The sequence below is a fragment of the Anabrus simplex genome, chromosome 7 (assembly GCF_040414725.1).
Source record: "Anabrus simplex isolate iqAnaSimp1 chromosome 7, ASM4041472v1, whole genome shotgun sequence".
NCBI classification, from domain to species: domain Eukaryota; kingdom Metazoa; phylum Arthropoda; class Insecta; order Orthoptera; family Tettigoniidae; genus Anabrus; species Anabrus simplex.
In genome coordinates, this window is record NC_090271.1 from 80,029,305 (window position 1) to 80,053,694 (window position 24,390).

General features: G+C 39.0%; 1 protein-coding gene across 1 annotated transcript in view; it reads right to left on the reverse strand.

Moving 5' to 3' along the window:
* Window positions 1-11,421, reverse strand: part of LOC136877268 (succinate dehydrogenase [ubiquinone] flavoprotein subunit, mitochondrial) — a 133,638-nt gene extending 122,217 nt beyond the window's left edge. The window contains exon 1 of the mRNA XM_067151177.2: window positions 11,268-11,421. Within this exon, the coding sequence (XP_067007278.1) occupies window positions 11,268-11,315 (48 nt within the window). The 5' untranslated portion in view covers window positions 11,316-11,421. The remainder of the gene's footprint in view (window positions 1-11,267) is intronic.
* Between the last annotated feature and the right edge of the window lie 12,969 nt (window positions 11,422-24,390).

Sequence of the window (24,390 nt, forward strand, 5' to 3'; positions counted from 1 at the left end):
GAAAGCCATTTCAAGTAGTAAAAGGGACAAGTGATAAGTTTGTGAGCACTCAACCTTTGCTAGAAAAATTAACCAAAAGAATGGTATCTGTAAATAAGCAAAGAGTACTAATTAGTAAAGTTTCAGGCATGCTATTTATGAAAGATGTACCGATTAAGTATTTTTAAAATATTTATAGTGTATTGTTGAGGAATATGATTGTGTTGACCTTCACAAAAGAAACAGTAATAGTGGTCAGTCATCACTTGCTAGTGTTCAGCTGTCACCAAAGTACAGTGTTACAAGTCCAATAAAGCCAGCAAAGCTTAAGGACTTGCTTGAGCTACTTGAATACGTCCCTGCAATATATCACCAGTATTACAGAGAACTGACAGCTGGCAATGGCCAAGAGGTGACTGAGGAATCATTTTCCAATGCATTAGAATATGACCCATATGACTGATGATTGTCCCATGAGGGAAAGTTATGCCATATTTCAAAATAAGTCTGAAGCATCTTTATGTCTACAAAACCCATGGCACTTATGCCCTTGGAAGGACTCTGGCCTGCCCAGCGACTGCTACTCAGCCCGAAGGCCTGCAGATTATGAGGGGTCGTGTGGTCAGCACGACATATCTTCTCGACCGTTATTCTGGATTTTCGACACCAGGGCCGCCATCTCACCGTCAGATAGCTCCTCAATTCTAATCACGTAGGCTGAGTGGACCTCGAAACAGCCCTCAGATCGAGAGAAAAATCCCTGACCTGGCCGGAAATCAAACCCGGGGCCTCCGGGCGAGAGGCAGGCACGCTACCCCTACACCACGGGGGCCGGCATCTTTATGTCTAGTTTACTGTGTAAAACACCTTTTTTGTATTGTATGATCATAAAAATAAAGTTTGGTTACGAATCTAAAGTAAACTATTAACTATAGCTAGGTCAACGTAGAAGTCAATTTTCTTCCATTTTTTATATTCCTGTTTTTCCAAGCACTTTTAATTTTTAATACAGTTCCAATATATGGTATTGATAATTTAAAGGAACTACATCAAGATAAAATAATGAAACAAATATTATTTTTAAGGTATAATTGTTGTTTTTTGATATTTGCAAAAGTTGATTTATCTCTGTTCTGACAAAGTGTTGGTTACCCCGTTTTTGCAAGCACCCATTCAATTACACCTGCAAAAGAAATAAGAAAAATATAAATCATTGGTCGAAGGATGCAGAGTGGTGCTTGCTAACAATGCCTTAGTAGATCTTCCAGCCCCTTCCAATATTTCCGCTTGATGAAACTTTGGATCCCTCCTCGGCCTTTGTCTTAAGTGGCCACGGCTGGTCCATGGTCTGACAGTTCTGCACTCCGACCGGCCAATCGAACACAGAAGAGGTGACCACGGCCCTTCGCCCCTGTATTTGGTAGACGGATGGGGACTGGTCCCAACCATCCGCTGACCTGAGAATGGTTTTCCATTCTCCTGCACTAATGCGAAAATGCCGGAACAGTTCCTAGTACAGGCCATGGCCACCAACCCTCTCACTTTCTCCACACATCTCCTCCTTTGACACAATCTCCCGGCCTGAGAGACTGTGTCACCGTCAAGGAAGTCAGCCTTCCCCTTCAGGGGAGGAATGAAAACATTTTGTTGTTGTAGTAGTAGTAGTAGTAGTAGTAGTAGTAGTAGTAGTAGTAGTATTCAGAAGCCACAAACAGCAAAAGTCTGTACGCTAGAAACAGGCACATCATGAGAACTGCCTTAGGTCTGATGTCATACCACACGAAACAAATGGACATTTTGAATTAAATTAAACATGCAGCGCAAACAATGCAAGTAAAGGGAAGAACCTGCTCATTACCATTTCAGAAGGAGATTATTGTTTCCATAACATCTTTATTTGGACTCTTGGAGGATTTACAACAGATATTCTCCGTTATATATGTCACGACTACACACTTGACATAAGATGTCTTGGAAAACCTCTTCAGCCAAATTCGTGGTGCTGGACAATTCTGTGGCAGCTTTGTGAACAGAGATTTTTAGAAATAACTGAAGCAGGATGGGGCTCAGTGTGTCTGCACATAAAAGATGAAAAGGAATGCATACAATGCGAAGGATTATTGGAGGGGCATCTCTGTTTCAGAGTGAAGGGTATCAGCAACAGTGTTGACTACTCTACTATGTGTCTTTTTTTTTAATTCTTCACCTGCCACAGGCAGGAAAACTAGAAAAGAGACTTATTCTGAAAAACGTGACTATGAGAGACTAACTCCCTAAAAAGAGACAGAGCAAAAAAGAGACCACCTCCTAGGCCTGAATATGGAACTCATCATCATCATCATCATCATCATCATCATCATCTAGACCAGAATGCATCAGTCTTGATGTGGAAAGCGTAGGATAAAAAGACAGACACAGTCACAGGAAAAGGGAAGAGAGATGAGATAAAGATGAGAATCAGTAAAAGACTAGAAACACTGCACAAACACAAAAGGAGAAAAGAATCCCAACAAGATAATATTATAAAGTATTGAAAAAGAACAACACTTCCTGCATCAAGACTAAAGATCTGTCAAGATGTCCCTCAATGAGTATTGATGCCTGCTCTCCTGATGAACTGGGAAGCAGAAACTAGTTTGTTTGGGGTTGAGAAGAAATGGATGCAGAAGAACTGTGATTGATGAGGAGACAGCCAATCTATTTGAAGATGGCAGTGTATGGAAATGTGGAGATAGTCCTCTTTCTGAGCTTTCTTTCTATTGCTCGCTGTTCCCCACACTGACCTGTAACTGTGTACTTCCTATATTGTGTTCCTTTTCATGTTCCTCTCTTTATAAGCTCAACAGACAAAAAATTAGTCACAATAAAGTGCACGCAAAGATGGATCGTTAAGCCTGTACAGATAGCGCAATGAACGAGTCCCAAACTCAATTGCATGCTCTACACGAGCATAAGGCAATAGTGATTAGTGAGGCATTGATGTTTCAAGTGGACAGTGTACGTCAACATGGGTACATCCAAGGATGTGACAGAGTGACAAAAAGGGGCAATCATGTTTGGCGAAGCCCGTGGCCACACGGTGTGTGAAGTTGCTGGATTTGTTGGTGTTTCACAGCGGACTGTTTAACGTGTCTACAAGCCATAAGTTATGAATTTCATTATAGTCCGTATTGACAATTGATCACTATCAAAGGGTAGGTGGACCCTTCCACCCCTTTGATAGTGTCTACAAGCAGTGGTGTACAAGATGTCAGAATTGTGGTCAGAAAAAGATCCTGACTGAGAGGGAACGGAGACGCATTTCACGGCTTATGAATAAACATCGCTTCCAAACCAGTTTCTGCAGTCCGTGAATGAAGGTCCATCCCAACCTGATAGTGAGAGAACATTGCGATGGAAACTGCATGCAACGAACATGCAGTCGGGTCACCTTGCAAGAGGCCATTGCTCACACAGGCGTATAAAGCTGTGCGTCTTCAATGGGCTAGAAATCGAACGTAAACAGCAGCTGACTGACAAAACATAATGTGGTCTGACGAATCACATTTTTGCCTGCTCCAACGACGCGCGTTGTTGACTGAACCGAAGGCCAAATTAAGCATTTCATCCTGGATGTATGCATGATCAGGTTCAACCGGAGGTGGGTCTGTGATGTTTTTGGGGGAGTGTTTCTTGTATCATGGATTGGGCCTGCTCACTGAGGTTACCACTAAAATGAACCAGCATGAAACATTCTTCCCGATTTTTCAAGATGACAACAGCGAAGTTCATCATGTTGGTTTTAGGAACACTCCCCCACCCTATTACATTTCGACTGGTCTGCAAAATCACCCGACTTGAACCCCATTGAAAATCTGTAGAGACAAATGATGCTTGTAATGATTTCTCCACGGATGACTAATTTTTGGTTCAGTGAACTTAAAACTTAATTGAGCTTAAGTGAATGTGGAAAACTAAGATAGTTGGGTTGCTACACAGCCAGCATTCTACCAGCTGGTAGAACTGTCTATCCAAGCTATGCCAGCAAGTGTGTGTGTGTGTGTGTGTGTGTGTGTGTGTGTGTGTGTGTGTGTGTGTGTGTGTATACGTACACAATGCAAAGGATTATTGGATGAGCATTTCTGTTTCAGAGTGAAGAGTAACAGCAACAGTGCTGACTACTCAACTGGATGTCATGTTTTTTAAAATTCAAGAGCCCTGAATATGGAACTACAACTTGAATAATAATAATAATAATAATAATAATAATAATAATAATAATAATAATAATAATAATAATAATAATATTATCTAGACCAGAATGAACAAGTCCACTCCAGTCTTGATGTGTAAAATGTAGGATAAAAAGAGATAAAGACAGACAGATACAGGAAAACGGAAGAGAGATAAGATAAAGATGAAAACCAGTAAAAGATTAGATTGTTGGAGGAGCATATGTGTTAAAATATAAAATAGTTTTAAAAATTAGGTAGCCTTCTTAAATGGCACCTTCTATCAAACAGGTCTTATTGCAAAAAGATGTGCAGGCCTATGTGAAAATCTTTATCTTATCGTTCTTATCTTGATCCCTGAAATAACAGTGTAGGATAAATTACTAACTTATCGGAAACATCTTTAAAATATTCATTATTAGTCTAATATAATCCTAAAGGTTAATAGGCTAAGACTTGTTCAGTGTATCTATATCTCTACTCTGATCAAGACTTTTGCAATGAGCACATTTGAAATAACTCACAAAGAAAAAGGGGTTTTTTAGTAAAATGACGCCTACAAAATTTAAGTTTCCACATCAAAAATGTATTAAATTGAAAGTAGCAATTGTCTGTCAAACTGACATTTTGCAGGATTTGTAGAAATTAGTAACTAATAATCTGGACCTAAAATTAGGTTAAAAGTCGTAAGACAAGGTACTATCCCAACATTTCCTTGGAGTAAGAAATTCCTATGTGGATAACTACTGTTAGGCATAGCACCATGCTTAAAATCCCACATATCTAACAAGGTAGCTTCCTATCCTTGCATCTATGCCCAGCTCCTTGGCTGAATGATCAGCATCCTGATCTTCAGATCAGAGGGCCCCGGGTAGGACATTCCCAGCCATGTAAAATGGTTTTAATCTAAAATGCTTAATTCCTTAGCTTGGGGACTGTATGTATGTACTATCTCCAATATTCCTACAATTCTCACACCCAGCACTATCCTCCACCACACAAACACACAGTTTCCTACACACAGCTGCACAAAATAATTATCATCATCAACCCTATATAGGAAGTTATTAACGGAAGTCTCCAAAATCGACACTCTGCTTATTTTGTCAAGTTACAGTTTTATTTCATAATATACTAAGTTGTCTTTACTAGCAGGTTTCTCTACTCTTTTGAAATAAGAACCTTTAAATGTAAGTACACCAAATAGTGCCATCTTGGCAATGCCAGAATTACTCTTTCTAATCATTACATACTTTAACAATTTATTTTCCACCGAGATCTGCAAACTAATTACATCTAATGAGGTTAAGTCTCAAAATTTAAGAGACAAAGGCTTAACAAAGAGGTCATGACTTCAAAGTAGTTCTTGTTCAAAAGAGAGAGAGATAGAGAGACCATAAAAGGTTTATCAAAACAAAAATAGGATATAATGGTAAGTCTACAATACTTGTAAGTTTGACAAATAAGCTACTGAAGTATTTGCTTATCTATGCAGTTGATAATGACATTGCCATTATCCACTCTTCCTATAAACCACCAGTTTATCAAAACTTCTACCATTCGCTTGGCAACAGCCTACTGATTGAGTCAGTCCAAAGTTCCTGTGTCAATATTATGCAATGGTAGACTGATGATACATGAATACAAGAACTCGTATCTAAAAAGTGGTACTATTTTTTAAAATAATGTTAATGTTATTTTTACATTCCACTAACTACTTTTACAGTTTTTGGGACATGCCCGGAATGCAGTCCCTCAGGAGTTCTTTCACGTGCCAGTAAATCTACTGACATGAGGCTTGACGTGTTTGAACACCTTCAAATACCACCAGACTGAGCCAGGATCAAACTCGCCAAATTAGGGTCAAAACTGTCTGAGGCACTCAGCCCAGCATACTTCTTTTTCCAAAAGATTCCAATACATTAAAAAGGTTTACCGATAACAATTATCATTAGCCTCCAGATCCCATATTCAACCCGGAAAGGCGGTGGTATTTTTGAAGAGCAGAATAAAGTCCATTGAGCACTCCTTGTCATACAATGTGTGTATTTAAAAGATATATAGCAATACATTTTGAGCTCAACTAAGAAAATTAATTAAAACTCAGCCATAGGTCACCCAATGGAATTCTGGTTTCTATGCTATCTAGTACAGTAAAACAGAATGCAGAAATTTCCACACAGGCTGCTGCTCTACATGGCATCAAATTAAAATGACCGTGCACATTAGCAGAGGCCATGCAGTGATTTTTGTTGTTGTTATTATTATTATCATCACAATATAAAATGGTTTCATAGTAACTTACAATTGTTTTAACTTTTAACACAGGGTTGGGAGGCACTTTGTTCATACACAGGAACTTGCAGACTGAACACTAACAGTTTACAATTATTATTATTATTATTATTATTATTATTATTATTATTATTATTATTATTATTATTATTGAGTCAAAAACATACACAATTAACAGTTAATGTACAAATCAGTTTGAAGTAAACAAAACATAATATATGAGATTGTCTCTTCATACGGCACATACCCAGTATTTTGCAATATCCAAAGCACTCCAAGTGGCTTGCAGGAGATGTTGGGCACAGAGGGCACTGAAGCATGAGAGTCGTGGTTTGTTCCTGTCCACATTCACATCTTGTATCACTTGTGTTGAACCCCCATTCTTCAAGTTATCCCTGGATCTTCCCACTCCTGATCGTAGCCTGTTCAGGGACTTCCATACCAGCCAGCATTCATTATGATCAGATGGTAACTGCTCAGCTACTGAGATCCATCCAAAGAGGTAAGGGGTCTTCTTCCACAGTTCCAGCCTCACCTTCTCTGGTGAGATGGTATACTTGGCGACAAAACATGACGACCTCGCCACACACCACTACCTTCCAGCAGAAGTCCAGTATCCATTAGCGGCTTATAGGGTTTACTACGTGTATTGTACCCAGAGCTGCCAAACAGTCTTCTGCACTCGACACAAAGTGTAAAGACTGACGGGTGTGTGGAAGAAAATGGTTTGGCACTCTCCACACCAAACAAGGATCACTTAGAACTTTTTAACTCAACAGGGAAAATATCATCAGTTGTGTATAACATCATTATTGCAAAAAAAAAAAAAAAAAAAAAAAAAAAAAAAAAAAAAAAAAAAGCCTAGTCTGCAAGACTCTCACTCTCACTAGACATTTAGAAATGCAGATTAACACATCAATATTCTGTATTGTAAGCTGAAATTCCTCCTGCAGGTACTGCCACGTTAACAAAGGCAACATGGCATTGCCGGATGTTTCTGGAGGCTTGCAAGCTCAAATGACCCTTAAACGAGCTTTGCCAGGGGGGGGAATAAGGCTCCAGGTGGGGCAACCCAAGCTGGACAGGTCTAAGGCGATGAGCCAGACTAAGAGCAGTACCCTGGTCCTCCAAGCTGGGGCTTGGGCATGGGGGCAACAACCCTATCCTGGGAAAAAACACTAGTTATGGAACCAAAGGACAAAGGAAACCGGACGGATGTAATGGATAAACTACCCTGGCAATGGAAACGGCACAAGAATTGGTATTTCGCAATACTAAATGTAAGAACCCTTAGTAAACCTGGAGGTTTACTAAATAATAAGGAAATCAGAGAGCTGTATAATAAACCAGATATGCACTGAGCGGCACGAAAAATGCAACACTTCAATTTCTTTCAAAACTGAAATTTATTTTAAATTTATGACACTTTTATGATACTAATCCACTATCTTATGATAGAATATTGTGGTACGGTCCCATCTTAAGTGTCTAACAATGAAAAGAAATGATGATTATAAAAAAATTGAACAAATTAAGCCAGAGATGCACATTTCAAAGAAATATTGAGTAAGCTCATAAGAGTAATGCGCTTCTGTTTTGATGTTATACACTTCAAACTTTCACTTCACACACCTCGGAGAAGATCTCTGGGACCGCTGTTCGCATCTTCAAAAGCGTGTATTGCCACCTCTTGCACCAATGACGGCATTGCACCTTTCAGGCATGCTCCCGATTAATGCAGTAATGTCCTGTTGAGGAATTATCTCCCATTCTTCCCGGAGGGCGTTCCGTTGGACCTGTAGGGTCTCTGGATAGTGCTGATGGGTTCTTCTCCCCAGCTGGTCCCAAATGTGCTCAATAGGATTCAAATCAGGGCTTCGAGCAGGCCAAACCATAGCACGAATCCCTGTTTCATCCAAGAACTCTTGCACAATTCTCGCAACATGTGGGTGTGCATTGTCATGCATTAGTGTAAAATCATCACCAATAAATGGAATGAAGGCACAACAGACTCCAGAAGAATTTCCTCCACATACCGATGTGCGGTGAGGATCCAATTCTTCACGAAGACCAAGTCCGCCCTTGCAGCTGTACTGATTCCTGCCCACATCATCACAGAACCACCCTGAAAAGGCGTCCTTCTCCAGAGTCTCTCTCTTCCTTCAGGAGATCAAAGACCAAATTGTGACTCATCGGTGAATAACACTTGATCCCATTGTTGTACTGTCCAGCCAAGATGTTCCCTTGCGAAACGTAGTCGAGCTGTGCGATGCTGTCTGGTAAGTTCCGGACCTGAAGCAGGTCTTTTGGACTAAAGATTGGCTTCTTTCAGTCTTCTTCGAACGGTTCTCTCACTAACACTGACCCCTCGAACTTGGTGGAGTCTATTTCGTGCTTCAACGGCAGTGGTGTGACGGTTGCGGAGAACTTGAAGTTGTAACAGGCAGTCATTTCTCTCTGATGTTGCTCTTCTTGTGCCTGTTTCTGTTCTCCTCGCAGAGCCTCAGGTTTCCCTGTACCTTCATACAGTTCTGGAAATCATGGAATGCGTAGTCCTCAACACTTCTGCAACGTAATGCATGCTGCGACAATCTTCTACGAAAGCAAAAGATTTTGCAGCTTGTTCAGGGCTTAACGGCATGTTTACTCCGGAAAGCTGATTAAGACAATCACAGAATGATCCTACAAACACGCATGATTGAAAGAGGAACAATTAAAAGTACAATGATGAGCACTACAAGAGCGGGGAAAAATTTTGGCTCACATCCAGCGATGTGTTTTCTAGATTGTGTGGGGAAAAAACAATCGAGGCCAGTGCAATAAACAATCAACACTTCACTGTTTGCTCGCAAAGCAACGCAATAACATACCTAGTCTTAAAAGACTGGGTGAAGTGCTTCGCTTTCATTAAACAGATAATTACACATCATTTATTGGGTGTTGCGTTTTTCGTGCCACTCAGTGTAGTATCAGAAATAAAGAACAGCAGACTACGATGCTTGTGACATGAAGAAAGAATGACAGAGAACAGGACGGCACAGAAATTTGATGGGAAACCAGAAGGACGTCGTATAAAGGGAAGACCGAGGATCAGATAGTTGGACAACGTGAAGGAGGATTTGAGAAGGATTGGAGTTAGAAGATAGAAAACCAAAGCAGTCAACAGAGAAGAGTGGGTGGAGACTGTCCAGGAGGCCAAGGCCCTACAGTGGCTGTAGCGCCAAGGAGCAAGTAAGCTGAAATATGATACAGCATGACAACAGCAAGATCCACAAGAAATTAATGATGGTTTGAGGCAGACTGATAGTATCAGAGAAGGAATGTCATACCAAACCAACTGAATTTATAAGCCTTTCTAGACAATGCTTTAATTTATCATGATACCAGTTACTTTTATGAAACAACTGCATGTGCTTAATTTGTCTTTTTCTTTTTGATAGTTTCTTTACGACACACCGACACAGATAGGTCTTATGGTGACGATGGGACAGGAAAGGGCTAGGAGTGGGAAGGAAGCGGCCATGGCCTTAATTAAGGTACAGCCCCAGCATTTGCCTGGTGTGAAAATGGGCAACCACGGAAAACCATTTTCAGGGCTGCCGACAGTGGGGTTCAAACCTACTATCTCCCGAATACTGAATACTGGCCGCACTTAAAACTGCATGCTGAAGAGACAATTTCTAGAGAAGTGTAAGAAAAGTGGGATACAGACATGTCACTGCTGTTTGAACAGTATGGCAAAACATTCTGATGAGCAACATTGTGAACTATCACTGCTCTTCAGCAAGAAAAATTCTTCATTTAAAGAAAATGATCTAACATTCAGCCAGGAGGTAAGTTTGCATGAGCCAGGTTAGTAAGCAAGTTGCCTCGTACTGTAAGATCCAGCATAAACTTTAAACAAACAAAAAAATGGAATAAAGCAATGAAGTAATTGTTTATAATGCTCTATTAATCCTCAACCATGTCGCCTGATCTCTTCCTAAGCGCAACACGTATATATGTAACAATATTTTCAAGTAGTAAAAACAGATTTTGAGAAAGTGAATCCAGTCCACAAGATTTTTTTTTTTTTTTTTTTTTTTTTTTTTGCTAGGGGCTTTACGTCGCACCGACACAGATAGGTCTTATGGCGACGATGGGATAAGAAAGGCCTAGGAGTTGGAAGGAAGCGGCCGTGGCCTTAATTAAGGTACAACCCCAGCATTTGCCTGGTGTGAAAATGGGAAACCACAGAAAACCATTTTCAGGGCTGCCGATAGTGGGATTCGAGCCTACTATCTCCCGGATGCAAGCTCACAGGTGCGCGCCTCTACGGCCAACTCGCCCGGACCAGTCCACAAGAACAAAAATCCTAAAATGGATAACAATCCACATACACCTGTATATTAAAGAACACCTGAAACTGATATTAACGTTTTTTTTTTAATGCGCAGCATGAAAAATAACAGACCATGGTATTGTATAGGGCTAGTAATGGACTCACAAAGGGCATTCTACAACAATCCTAATAAAACCCAACTAAACCACGGCTATGTTCTCATTACTTTAGGACCCTATACAATCTTATTCAGAGAACATATCACGAATAATATGACAGTATAAGGGCAATCATTTTAGTGGCAATATCCTCTGTCAGGCAAATAATTGCCACTCTACTGCCAAGAATAGGTTATATAACATCTGTCGGTCGATTATTTCTCAACAATAAATACGCAACGCAATTACCGTTTCTGGATGACAGTCTCGCATTGCAGTAGTATATAGTGCAATGAAACTTACCGACAAACTTTTCGCAAGAATCGTCGGCAGCTTTATCATTCCACTCATCTTGTGTTTTTATTACCTAACTGCTGCAAGATCCTCGTAAAAGAGAGACTGGCTGGAAGCAAAGTGTATGAAGCAGTCACACCAACATAATATACTCAAATTCCTTCTTTTACGGGGATGTAATAGGACCGTTGCCTACGCTATAATACAAGGCCTTGAAATGCACTCATGGAAACGGGTAGCATCCTAATTCACCATTTAGCCGCTAGGATCGCGTTCTTGCCCACATGTATTCGCATGGCCGTATATGCCAAAAAGTAAATTATATCATAAATAAAAAGAGCTGAATGTTTTTTCGAGTATTGAGAGTACTTTGTTTATAGAGCGGTGCTGCATTGACTTGGATATGTCAATGAAGTTTCAAAACGTTCCTTTTGAGGGGCTTCTTATCAAGTTTCAAATTTTCCCTCTTCTACTTGAGTGGCTCGAAGCAATGTTGTCTAATAGAGGTCTCAGAAATTTTCATTGTAGAAAAACAGCTGGTTTGTCGCGTTTACACTTTCTACACTTAATTTCATTGTTGAAAATGTCTTTAGAAAAAACCGAACACTTTTTAGTAACTCTCTTCGGGGCAAGTAATGTGTAGCGGAGGTGACAAATTCCGTCGCTCACGGCAGAAGTGCCACAGACGATGATTTTCGGTATATGAGGGCTCCTTGAAAACGAATAAGACCCAATGATGGACTTAGAAAAAAAGCTGGAGAAGAGATATGTTCTAAACAGCCTTTACAGTCTGTTTGTTCTTTCGCCACACGAACCATAATGTCATTATATTTCGCTTGGCGTCTTAGGTAGCTGAAGAAGAGCTCGATGTCATCGCTTGTTAGGTTCCTCGTCCATGCATATTACAAATGTATACTTATGAGCTATATCAAATTTGTTACTTTCATTGACCTGTCTCAGTCTCATCCTGGGCTTTGACAATATGAAAGTGACTGAGGTATGAGTGATGCTAGTAATACAATTGCTTATTCAGCCAGTCCCTGTTATGAATGGTGTGAAGATATCGCTCATAGGGTCGGTTGGTGCCTGCATTTCAGTGGGCTTGGCAGACTGATATGTAATAGCAGCGGCTGGCTCGGTGAGAAAAGCAACGTGAAACAACCTCACTCCTCGTTTCCCTAGTACGCCTCTTCAGTGACGCCTAGACTATTTATGACAGCTGTTGGCGGAGTTGCAGAGGATCACACCAGCCTTCGGGCTGAATACCCAACATACATACATACACTCTTCAGTACTGAACATAGATTATTGGAACAACTTTCACATATGTTTTATGGGAAAGACAACTTAGACTCAAAGAAACACCATTTCAGTAAAAAAATTCACAAAATCGAAACCGGATACAGCATGTATCATATATGATACATTGGGAAAGAACATAGTAGAACCATACGCTCATGAAAAAAATTGTTTACATTCCCACTGTAAATAATAAGCAAACAAATAATCCACAGACATTTTATTTACAAATTACGAATGTATACAGGGATAGAAATCACAAAACTAAATTTAATGTATTCCTGCCATTTTCAAAAATGTCAATAACCATGTTGAAAAATTGCAGTTTTTGTAATTTTCTTCATTACTGTGTTCAGGTTTGGTGGAAATCCATAAAGCATTTCCTTTCCGCATTGAAACATAAGAATACTTTACAATCTGAACAACGCACAAAGGTCAGTTTAGAACATCCACTGGCTCTGCATCTTGAACGGGAAGTCTGGCAATTGGTCATCATCTGTGGAAGATGCATGGCATGTCTACTTCTCTTTGCCAGAGATGGAAGGTGCTTGTCGCTTTGGCGTTGAGGAACGAGGTTCTTCATCACTGTTTTCATCTACCTCCAAATCATCATCATCTCTCCCTAAAAACTTGGGATATAGCACATTCTCTGCCACATCCATCTTGAACTGAAAGTATGGCATGATATCTTTCTTCTTCATGCCTTGTTCTTTCGCTGCTGTACGATACTCAATCCAGCATGCTGCAGTAACAAAATAAAAAATAAAAATGCTTAACCCTTATGGACTTCCTAGTTTGACCTCTCATTGGATATTTACCTGTAATTTTGTTTAGCAGGTCAACTCCTCCCATCATCGAGTTGTGCTGTTTGACAAGGTTTGGTCTAGGTATTAGTATGTGGGCGTGATCTCTTTTAGACCACCTCCTGCAGTCTTCCACAGGTTCAACACCATATTCTGTGGAAGCCAAGAAAATCGGCCTGTTGTCATACCACTTGACTAATCCTAGTTTATCATCACGTCTAACAGCCTTGTCAAATGAGCCTCTTTGCTTTTTCATCTCGTTGTCAATCTTGAATCTTACACACTTTGACATAATGGTACCACTAGCTAATATAGATCAATGTGAAAGTAGAAGTTCAAGAAGGGCGACTGATGTATCATATCTGTCCGTAAGTATACAACAATCAGAAAGCAGCGTATCTGAAAGCTTAAGGACTACTCTCCCTCCAATATCCAGTTTTTCAGGTAGAGGCACTTTTTCCGAAATAATCTGAGATCCTTTAACTTCATAAAGGTGAAAATCAAGTGGTAAGCCAAATGTACTGGTTGAAACAAAATTCTTCAGGCCAACAGGACGCGGCTTTCCTTTCACATATTGCCTCATCCTAACATGTCGATGGAAAGGGATCATTTGTTCATTAGGACGAGGAATTTCAAGGCACGCATTCTTAACACGGGCTAATATTGGTTGAACTTTACAGAAGGAATTGTGTTCTTTCATTTCATTTGTTACAACGTTATCATAAACAACCCCGACCCCCCAAATTTAAATTGTGCGCCTAAAAAGTATCCCCTACAGGAGAAACTCTGAAGTTTAAAATCTGTATTAAATCAAAGGTTTCTTGGAAGATGTCACTACTGTAAATTTTGAAGTGTTCTAAACTATGTCTATTTCGATTTGTGTTTGTTTGCTCCGTAGCAAGAAGTGTGTGCATTCTCTTCTAGATGTCACTACATAAAAACTATAACTGTGCACCCTGGTGCGAAGTGAACGAACTGTTTTTGAAGAAATTTTGTATCCATAAGTTTGTTCTTTGTTAAATTTCTTTCTTTCATTTTTTGGGTTGGCAATATTGATCTCTGTTTCCGCCAGTTTTGAATTCAGCCAATCCTGAATTTTCTAAATTAATTTTTCACCAATCCTACATTTCTTCTTCAGTTCTGACATGTAATCTTTAGCCGACCAATAAAAGGTAGTGGGCGGGACTGTTTTATTCACGAAAGGTCTCGAACTTTCCCCGAGCGTACAAAACTGCTGAGGTTCATGGCTCGTCGCCACTTCATCGACAACTTGCTTAGTGTGTGATTATGTAGCAGGGGGTGGGAAGCGCCTCTTTCTTCGGGCAGCAGGTCATCAACAAGGTAATGGCCGTTTAAGAACTTTATTTCTTGCAAGCTCAGCAGTTTTAACCCGCGGGGAAGATTCGAATCCTTTTCAATGTAAACCTTACTATATTCATGTAAATTAAGCGCAATTTGGGATAGAGAGTGCTTAACCCTCTCGAGCTCCCACTCATGTTGTTTTGAGGTGACTGCGTTTTCATAACCGATTTTCTTCTCTTCTTAATGTAATAAATTATTCTTCTACGAGTCACCTCCCTAGTATGGGATTAGCCCCTGTATAACTGGCCGAGTGCCCCCTAGGTTTTAAGAAGTTTCATGTAGGAGTGCAAGCTACACCTCCAGTCAATTTGGTTTTTTGGGCCATTTAATTAACCCAAAATTTTGTTTTCTTCATGTGAAGGCCTTGTAGGTTGGGTACAAGATACCACTGTTTCACTGTATGTGTGCCTTGAGGGCAGTTAGGAGTGAAGTTTGTTGTGGTCTTTGATAGGCTTGTAAACTTGAGAGCGGGACTTCTCTTTCCTAATTTGATCTCTGCGTGCCTCTAGGAGGCTTGACATTCTCATTAGGGGCAAGTGCTCCTTGGTATGAAGGGGTTTTCTGCCCTTTGATAATTTGTGGTTGTGAGCTGAGTGCTCAGGAATGTAAAACGGGGCTCGAAGCACAAATCCTGTAACGAACTGTAATTTGTAATTTCTTAATTTGTTGATCTGCTACTTGGTACCCGTTATAATCTGTTATTTGTTGATTTCGAAAAGAAAATATAACCTTTGTTAAAGTTTTAAACTAACTTTAATTTTGTAGTTGAGACCTATTCCAGCCCGCACCTTCTTTCACCTCTAACTACCACTGATATCTCCGTAACAATAATAATAATAATAATAATAATAATAATAATAATAATAATAATAATAATAATAATAATAATAATAATAATACCCACATTAGCCCCACCTTCCATTTGAACTATGAGCCGCTACTGCAGATTACAGAAATTTTATTCAAGATTCCTACTAGAAATCCCTACTGAAATCGATTTACAACGAGAGATAGTTAAAAAAATAGATAAAATTACACTATATCCCCCTATGCAACACTATGGGTGAGAGTGGTAGAATATATTCACGGTTTCCATGCCTGTTGTAAGAGATGACCGAAACTGGAATCCTTAGAGACTCTCAATTTGAAAGCGTGGGGTGGCATTGCTTCCACTGGTAAAGTTTTACTACTGTGTGGAGATGAGAAGAATACAAGAATGAGGAATGTGATTGCAAGCACAAACTTCCTGTTCTGCCCACACAGATTGGCACTTATTAGCTCGTATCTGCTACACGAAAACATTGACCCACACTTTGCAGTCTTCATGTTCAGCATCTTACCCGATTTAATCAGATGAATATGGAAGAATCTGTCTGATTTTTTTCACTTAGTTGATCCATACATTGCTTTGTCACAACTGGTATTGCTCGCAAATATCAAATCACAGCATTAATAAAAACAAACGTCTGTAATATCACTGGCTAAATCTTTAGCAAGCGTTATTTCAGCATGCTAAGAAAACCCGAATTATTGCCTCGGAAACTTCCAGCGGCAGAGTTGGAGATAAAGGTTGAAAGTTTTTAAACTGGATATGATATATTATATTACCGGTACCGGTATATATTATACGGCATCACATCTCAAGTTGTCCGGCTCCATGGCTAAATGGTTAGCATGGCCTTTGGTCAAAGGGGTCCCGGGTTCGTTCCCGGCGGGGTCGGGAAGTTTAACCATAATTGGTTAATTTCGCTGGCATGGGGACTGGGTTTATATGTCGCCTTCATCATTATTTCATTCTCATAACGACACGCAGGTCGCCTACGGGGGTCAAATCGAAAGACCTGCATCTGGCGTGCCGAACTTGTCCTCGGACACTCCCGGCACTAAAAGCCATACGCCATTTCATTTACATCTCAAGATATTAGTGCTACTATTTCATAAAAGGCCTGGGAGTGGGAATTAAACGCCCGTGGTTTTAATTAAGGTACAACCCACAACATTTGCCTGGTGAAAATAGGAGACTATGGAAAAACATTTTCAGGGCTAGTGACAGTGGGGTTCGAACCCACTCTCCCGGATGCAAGCTCACAGCTGCACGCCCCTAACTGTACGGTCAACTCGCCCGGTTACCCAATGTATGGTGAAATATTATTTAGATAGTTATTTCGAGTTCCATTATTTTGATTTAGGTTGTTTTTAATATTACTGATGTCTCATTACCCTCGGCATTATTCTCGTCCGTTAAGAAATCAGTTATTTTTAATATCTTTAGCGTCATGTTTATCTATCATAGTAGTGAATCTATATTACTTTTAAAAATAATCACTATCGTATATTAGATAGGCCTGTGTGATATACATTACGGAAGTAAACATACAGTGTACTTAGTTTTAATTTATTTCAATCTGGTTGTTTAATGATATGACTAATAGGCTACGTAAGAGGGGCCAAATACAACAGAGACAATACGCGACACTTCCAGATTAAGCCTTTTAAAAAATGGGAGACAAGTCGCAAGTTGCGCTCATAGTGGCGTGACCTGAAAATTCGCGCTAAATTCAAATATCAATGAAAATGTATATACAGAAATGGATAAATAAAATACGTCTAGAAAGAACGTGTTACTAAGATATTAACTACAATGTTGCTAAAGCAATTCTGGATAAATGAACGAAGAATTATTTAACAGGTTATTATTTAAAGAATGAAATTAGACATATAATCATGATGTGAAATGTACTGCTGTGAAAGGGCTTGATCATTCATTTATGCATTACATTTTTAGCTTTAGCATTCCTTCCAAAAATGTCACGGCTAGATTTGTCTTTTTGATCATTTAAAACCATTGTATCGTCAAATTAAAACGCTTGTTAAAAAAATATCGGCATATTTCTTACACACATGATTCAATAAATTTACATTTATGAGCTGGACAATTTTCCTTTTCACTTGAAGCCTACTAAAAGAAAGAAAATCGATAAATTTAGCCTCCAAAACATTCAAACTTTCCATATAAGCAATAATTGCCATAATGCCATTACATTTCGGTAAAGCAAATTTGCTTCATCATATTGTTTCAATAAAATATGTACATTTCTTAAATCACCCATATTTTCTTCAGTGCTTGACAACGCATTACGACATTCCAAAATGGGGTAACTTGGAACACAACCAGTCACACACATATGCATATGTACTTTCCTTAATTAAATCAAACCCACAGATCTCACCTACAACAACACATCGGTATTGAAGGTTAACTGCTGCACTATACAATAAAATAAGCTTATTATATTTTAAGCCACTTGAAATGTGGGTCGAGCAGGTCAGAAGATTAGGAAGTACTATAAAAATCTCCTTGTTTCTGGAAGAATATATATGCAACCATAATATTTACTTACATTTTCTTGTCACGAGGGAAACGCAAGACCTCGAATCCTTCTGCACTTCATAGTTATTGCAGCCAAACATAGCACATATGAAATATATAGGAATGACACACGCTACTGTTTACTTATGTCAACTTAATTCAAACGCATAAATAACGCCAAAAAATTCACACTCAAATACACGTGCTCTTATGACAGAATCAGTAACTCTCAGGTCACTCCACTAGAGAGAGCTCTAATCGCTGTCCCTCGATATCTCGCAGAGTGTAGCGTATTGTCTGTACTGTATTTAGAGGGGCTACACACGACGCCTCCTAGCTCACAGGATGTTCCTGCTCGTCCTTTCCTTGCAACAGCCCTACAGTACTTCTTGTTTCTAGGGAGTGACAGCTTATTCCTGACGTGCACGCGAAATTACTTTGGCTACATGATTAACGTCGTACAAACAACTGCAGTTTTGATTGACGGTGGGAAAGCAGAGGGCCAGTACTGGGAAGGGAGTGACCATAGCCTTAATTAAGATACATGGTGTGAACATGAGAAACATCGGACAACTATTTTAAAGGTGGCAACGGTGAGCCTCGAACCCACCTTCTCCCGAAAACATGAGTATGTCAAATTTTCAAAACGGACAATCGAGTCTGTAACTACTTTTTGATGATAATAAATAAAATCATGAATAAAAATATATAAATAAAATTACTCAAAAACTTAATAAAAATAATAAGCATAATTAACCGAAATGCAGTGGCGGTGGGCTCTCAGGAGCACAGGAGCACGTGAACACCCAGTTTTATTACATATTTACGCATTCATTCTTTTCTTTCGACCTGATTTCGACAATCGATCGAAAGCATTCGACAATCGACTTATATCGAAGCTCCGTTACACCGACAGTTGTTCGTTTTGACTGACAGTGCAGCGAGCACACTGGATAATGCGCTATTGTGCTGAAGACTATACGCATGCGCAAAGCAGATGACGTCATGGTTTTCTGCACTGATATTCCCATTAGCGAGGAGCACGGTAAGGTACGTGCCTTGTCGTCTAGAGCCACCCTCAACCCAGTGGCAGTATTACAGTTGACCACAAGGGTCCGCCACCTCCCCTATTATGGTTAGCCACAGCCTCCCAGGAGCTACTATTGCATTACATTACCGGCAGATTTCGCTAGTACCCTAATTCTGAAGAGGCATCTTGGTGTCTGTTCAGACTCTTTTCCAGAAAGAGAACTGAATACAATGGCGCATATGTATCCCTGCCTAAATAAGATACAGCTGAAGACTGAACTAGAAGTATTGTATATGAGAAATGGCTTTCAGAAAGATGATGGGGCCATTTCCGTGTTGCAGTTTCTGGTTGACAATGAACTAGATAGGGACACATTTCCACAAGTATGCGAATTACTCCGAATTGTTGTCACAACCCCAATTACGACAGCGGAGCCTGAGAGGTGTTTTTCTACTTTGAATACGAATTAAAACGTTTCTGAGGAACACCATGACTGGAGAACGACTGTCAGCGCTGGCTATGCTTGCTATTGAGAAGAGATTTGTCAACAACATCAGTGACTTCAATCGTAAAGTGATTGAGAAATTTGCGCGATTGAAAGACAGAAGGATTGCTTTTCTGTACAAATAATCAGCATTTACGTGAGTTGCTAATCTAAATCCTATCATTTAAATAAGCATGATCTAGTATTCTTGGTTGTACTGCATGCTAGAGTAGTGGCTATAATTTGCAAAATGAGAATAATTACCATGTGATACAGTAGAACCCTAACTAACCGAGATAATGTGGAGACTATTGGGGTCAATTCGGAAATAATTATTTTTAAAAAAATTACCGGTAAATTCGGTACACATTCCTTCTATGCTTCTCGTCATACCCAGGTGAACTTCGTGCTGTTTAAAAACCAGGAATAGTGCTCGCATCCTTCAGTGTTCGCATTGCATTAAAGCTATTATGAAATTTACTATTGTTCTACACTAAGACAGCCGAACGGCGGTGTAGGGGTAATATGCCTGCCTCTTACCCGGAGGCCCCGGGTTCGATTCCCGGCCAGATCAGGGATTTTAACCTGGATCTGAGGGCTGGTTCGAGGTCCACTCAGTCTACGTGATTACAATTGAGGAGCTATCTGACGGTGAGATGGCGGTCAAAAAAGCCAAGAATAACGACCGAAAGTATTCGTCGTGCTAACCACACGACACCTCGTAATCTGCAGACCACCGGGCTGAGCAGCAGTTGCTTGGTAGGCCATGAGGTTTGGTTTGGTTCTACACTAACACCCAGGTGAAATTCGTGCTGTTTAAAAACCAAGAATAGTGCTCGCATCCTTCAATAATCTCAGTGTAGTAAAGTTATTGTGAATTTTACTTTTGTTCTACACTAACAAAGTCTCGTATAAAATTTATCCTCGGTTACAGGGGTTCTACCAAAGTATTTGTGAAGAAGGAACCGTACAAGGAACTGTTAGTGAAATGATTTATGTACCTATGTTACTCTTTTGCTGATTTGAGGCATGAACAGAAATGTTGTGAACCTCCTAAAATTTTTGTCACGAGCCGCCACTGCCGAAATGTCCGTAGTATGGACGCCAGAGTTCACCAGAATGGATTCCTCGAATTTAGATAAGAGCATGATAAACTGTATATCCCAGGGCGTGTACATAATGCTGCGTACTGGTACATCTGCTGCAGGCCTTACCTAACCTCCTGAAAACGACTAATTAGGTAGGAACTGCACCTAGGTTCATCAATAACACTGATTCTAAAATAGCTAACTATATTCTGAACAAATTCCGTGCATGAGCACCTCATCAACATACAACATTATACATATAATACACACATAAAATATTGCTGGAAGACTCCATATTTACAACAACAACAATAATGAAAACCGTGGGAAAACGAAAGTGAGAACTAAGCTACCATTTGTAGATAGTCCGATGAACAATGTACATGTATGAAGATAAATACCCTTCACTGTCTCTATATTAATCACACAGATACTGTACCTTGTACTACTGTGTTCACATATTTTAACACTTGTTGTAAAGATATATACACACGTCTGTCGATCCTCAACATAAATTTATGGAAAGTCTGAGATAGCTTTCACCAACATATAATGCTAGGCCGCCACAAGTGCTACCATACTTAATGCGCAAGCACTCTCCACAATCCGCCAATTTCCACGAACATAACAAGACTACGCTCCACGAACGTTTGAAGTCCAGTCCATTGCTGCTGTGTCACTCCAGTACCGTGTATCAGCACCACTTCCTTCCCATACAGTGCGTCAGTTGTAGTTGTAGTTATCTTCCTTCTCGTTCCTTTACAATCACCCTTACAATGTTCCAGGTTGCCGCCGTATGATCAACCTTTATAGACATCAACATCCCCCTCCTCTCAGATGATACGTCTGGATTGGTGCTTGCCAGCCAATCATGGGTGGTCCTCTTCTCAAGCCCAAGCCCTGAACTACTTCTTCCTCCCAAGACAATAACAAACTCTGGGGTATATTCCATGAGTCACCAAATTTTCCTAATACAACAACAAGCTCATCTCATCAGGCTGGGATATATACATGACTCATGAATTTCCCGACACAAGTACATCACAACAAACACTGGGGTAGCCATATGACTCATTCAAATTACCAGAGTTATTAAAGCAATGTTTTCCCACTCGTGCAAAACAAATGACTCATACCTACATATGTGGATATCTTCCAGTTTACCAATATAAATGGCAATTTATACAAATGAAATACTGATAATAATAATAATAATAATAATAATAATAATAATAATAATAATAATAATAATAATAATAATAATAATAATAATAAATCGAATACTGACAATAATATCTCTAACTTCTACATATAATTCGGGGGTGTGATATATGTACTATCACAAGTTTCTTTGGATCAGATTCCACATAAACGTATTCCGGTTCGTCTAATGATTTATGATCACGAGATTTAGACTAACGTAAAATTTAAACCACGATTGCTTTTATCATTTGTTTCATTTAATATTTTCTTAGGCTCGAGACGCTAAATGGCTAATACGCCTACAAAAGTAACATGAACGCAATCTCCATCTTGGAACTCCCAGTTCAATTTTTGTTGCCGCCTTAGGATTATTATTATTATTATTATTATTATTATTATTATTATTATTATTATTATTATTATTATTATTATTATTATTATTATTATTATTATTATTATTATTATTTTTATTATTATTATTAAGGAAATATCGTGGATCACAGGGGTAAAAAGCATGTGGTTTGAATGGCTGGACAAGGAATCAACTGGAGCAGAACTTAACACAACAAATTTTGAAATGTTCTTTCTTTCCTTTTTTTAAATTGATAGATAAAGAATCTGAAAGAATAACAATCCAGTAGAACAGACTATTAATGAGCTCGTCAGCTCTGTAACTTATTTGTGATAATACCAGTAAATAATAATAATAATAATAATAATAATAATAATAATAATAATTAACTATAATCATTGCCCCACGCTTGTGTGCAATTTTTAAATTTACTGTTAATTATAATAATTATAATAATTATAATAATAATATAATAATAATAATAATAATAATAATAATAATAATAATAATAATAATAATAATAATAATAATAATAATAATAATAATAATAATAAAGTACATAACTGAATAAATAAAATTACTTAAAATAAAATACTTGAAGTAAATTAATAAACATAGTTAATCGAAATATCCGTAGTATGGGCGCCAAAGTTCACCAGAATGAATCCCTCGAATTTACATAGAGCATGATAATTCTTCATCTTCCAGGGCGTGTACATAAAAGGTGCGTACTTGTACATCTCCTTCAGGCCTTACCTAACGTTTTGTAAACGACTAAATAGGTAGGAACTGCACCTAGGTTCATCAATAACTCCACTGATTCTAAAATAACTAACTATATTCTCAATAAAATCTGTGCATGAGCACTTCATCAACACACCAAAATACACTTATAATACACAAAGAAAACATTCCTGGGAGACTCCATATTTACATCAACAACAAAGGTAACAGTGGGTAAACGAAAGCGAGAACTAAGCCACCATTTGTGGTTAGTCCATTGAACAATGTACATATATGTAGATAAGTACCCTTCACTGTCTCTGTATCAACACGACTTGCCGATTCTCATAATCGGCACTTATTATATCACACAGATACTGTGTTCACTGAGTCTAACACTTGTTTTTAAAGATATATACATTAGAGCAACACACGTTTGTTGTTCCTGAACATAATTTGTGGAAAGTCTGAGATATAGCACCTCCCAGCTTTCAGCAACATGTAATACCAGGCCGCCACAAGGTGATACAATACTCAATGCGTAAGCACAGACAACGTTTCACGAACGTTTGAAGTCCAGTCCAGTATAGTGCAGCAGTGTTACTCCAGTATCGTGTGCCAGCACTACTTCATTCCAGTACACTGTGTGTCTTCTCGCCGTTTGATCACATGCTAAATAGACATCAGCATTCCCCTTCCTCTCACACGATATCCCTAGACTGATGCTGGCCAGCCAATGATGAGTGTATCCTGTAGTCAAGACCACACCATGAACTTCTTCTTGGTTCCAAGACAAAAACAAACTCTACGGTGTTTCACATGACTCATCGGAGTATTCCGACTACAACATCAACAAGCTCATGTGATTCTGGGCTATTCACATGATTCATAGAACTTCCCGACTACAACAAGAAGTCCATCTCATCAAACACATGACCCATGCAAAGTTTCCAAGTTCAATATAGCAATGTTTTCCCAGCCGTTGTACAAACAAATTACTCATACCACATATGGAGACCTCCCAGCTTGCAAATATTAATGACAAAATATACAACTGAAATAATAATAATAATAATAATAATAATAATAATAATAATAATAATAATAATAATAATAATAATAATAATAATTTATGAATCGAATATTGGCAATAATATCTCCCACTTGTATATACAGCGCGAGGGTGTAATATATGTACTATCACAGGTCTAACAATATAGTGGACTAAGTAGTCCGGCTATCAGGTACAAAACTTGTAATTATTAGCAGGCAGTTCCATAGAAAAGAGCCGTATTGCCCTTGACAGACACAGAATTTACAAGGGCACGATTTGCTCCGATTATACGCTACATGGGAGTCCGCGCTCCAAAAACACCATAGTCCAGCCTCGCAAAGGCATCAGTTTGTTATGGCGCGCT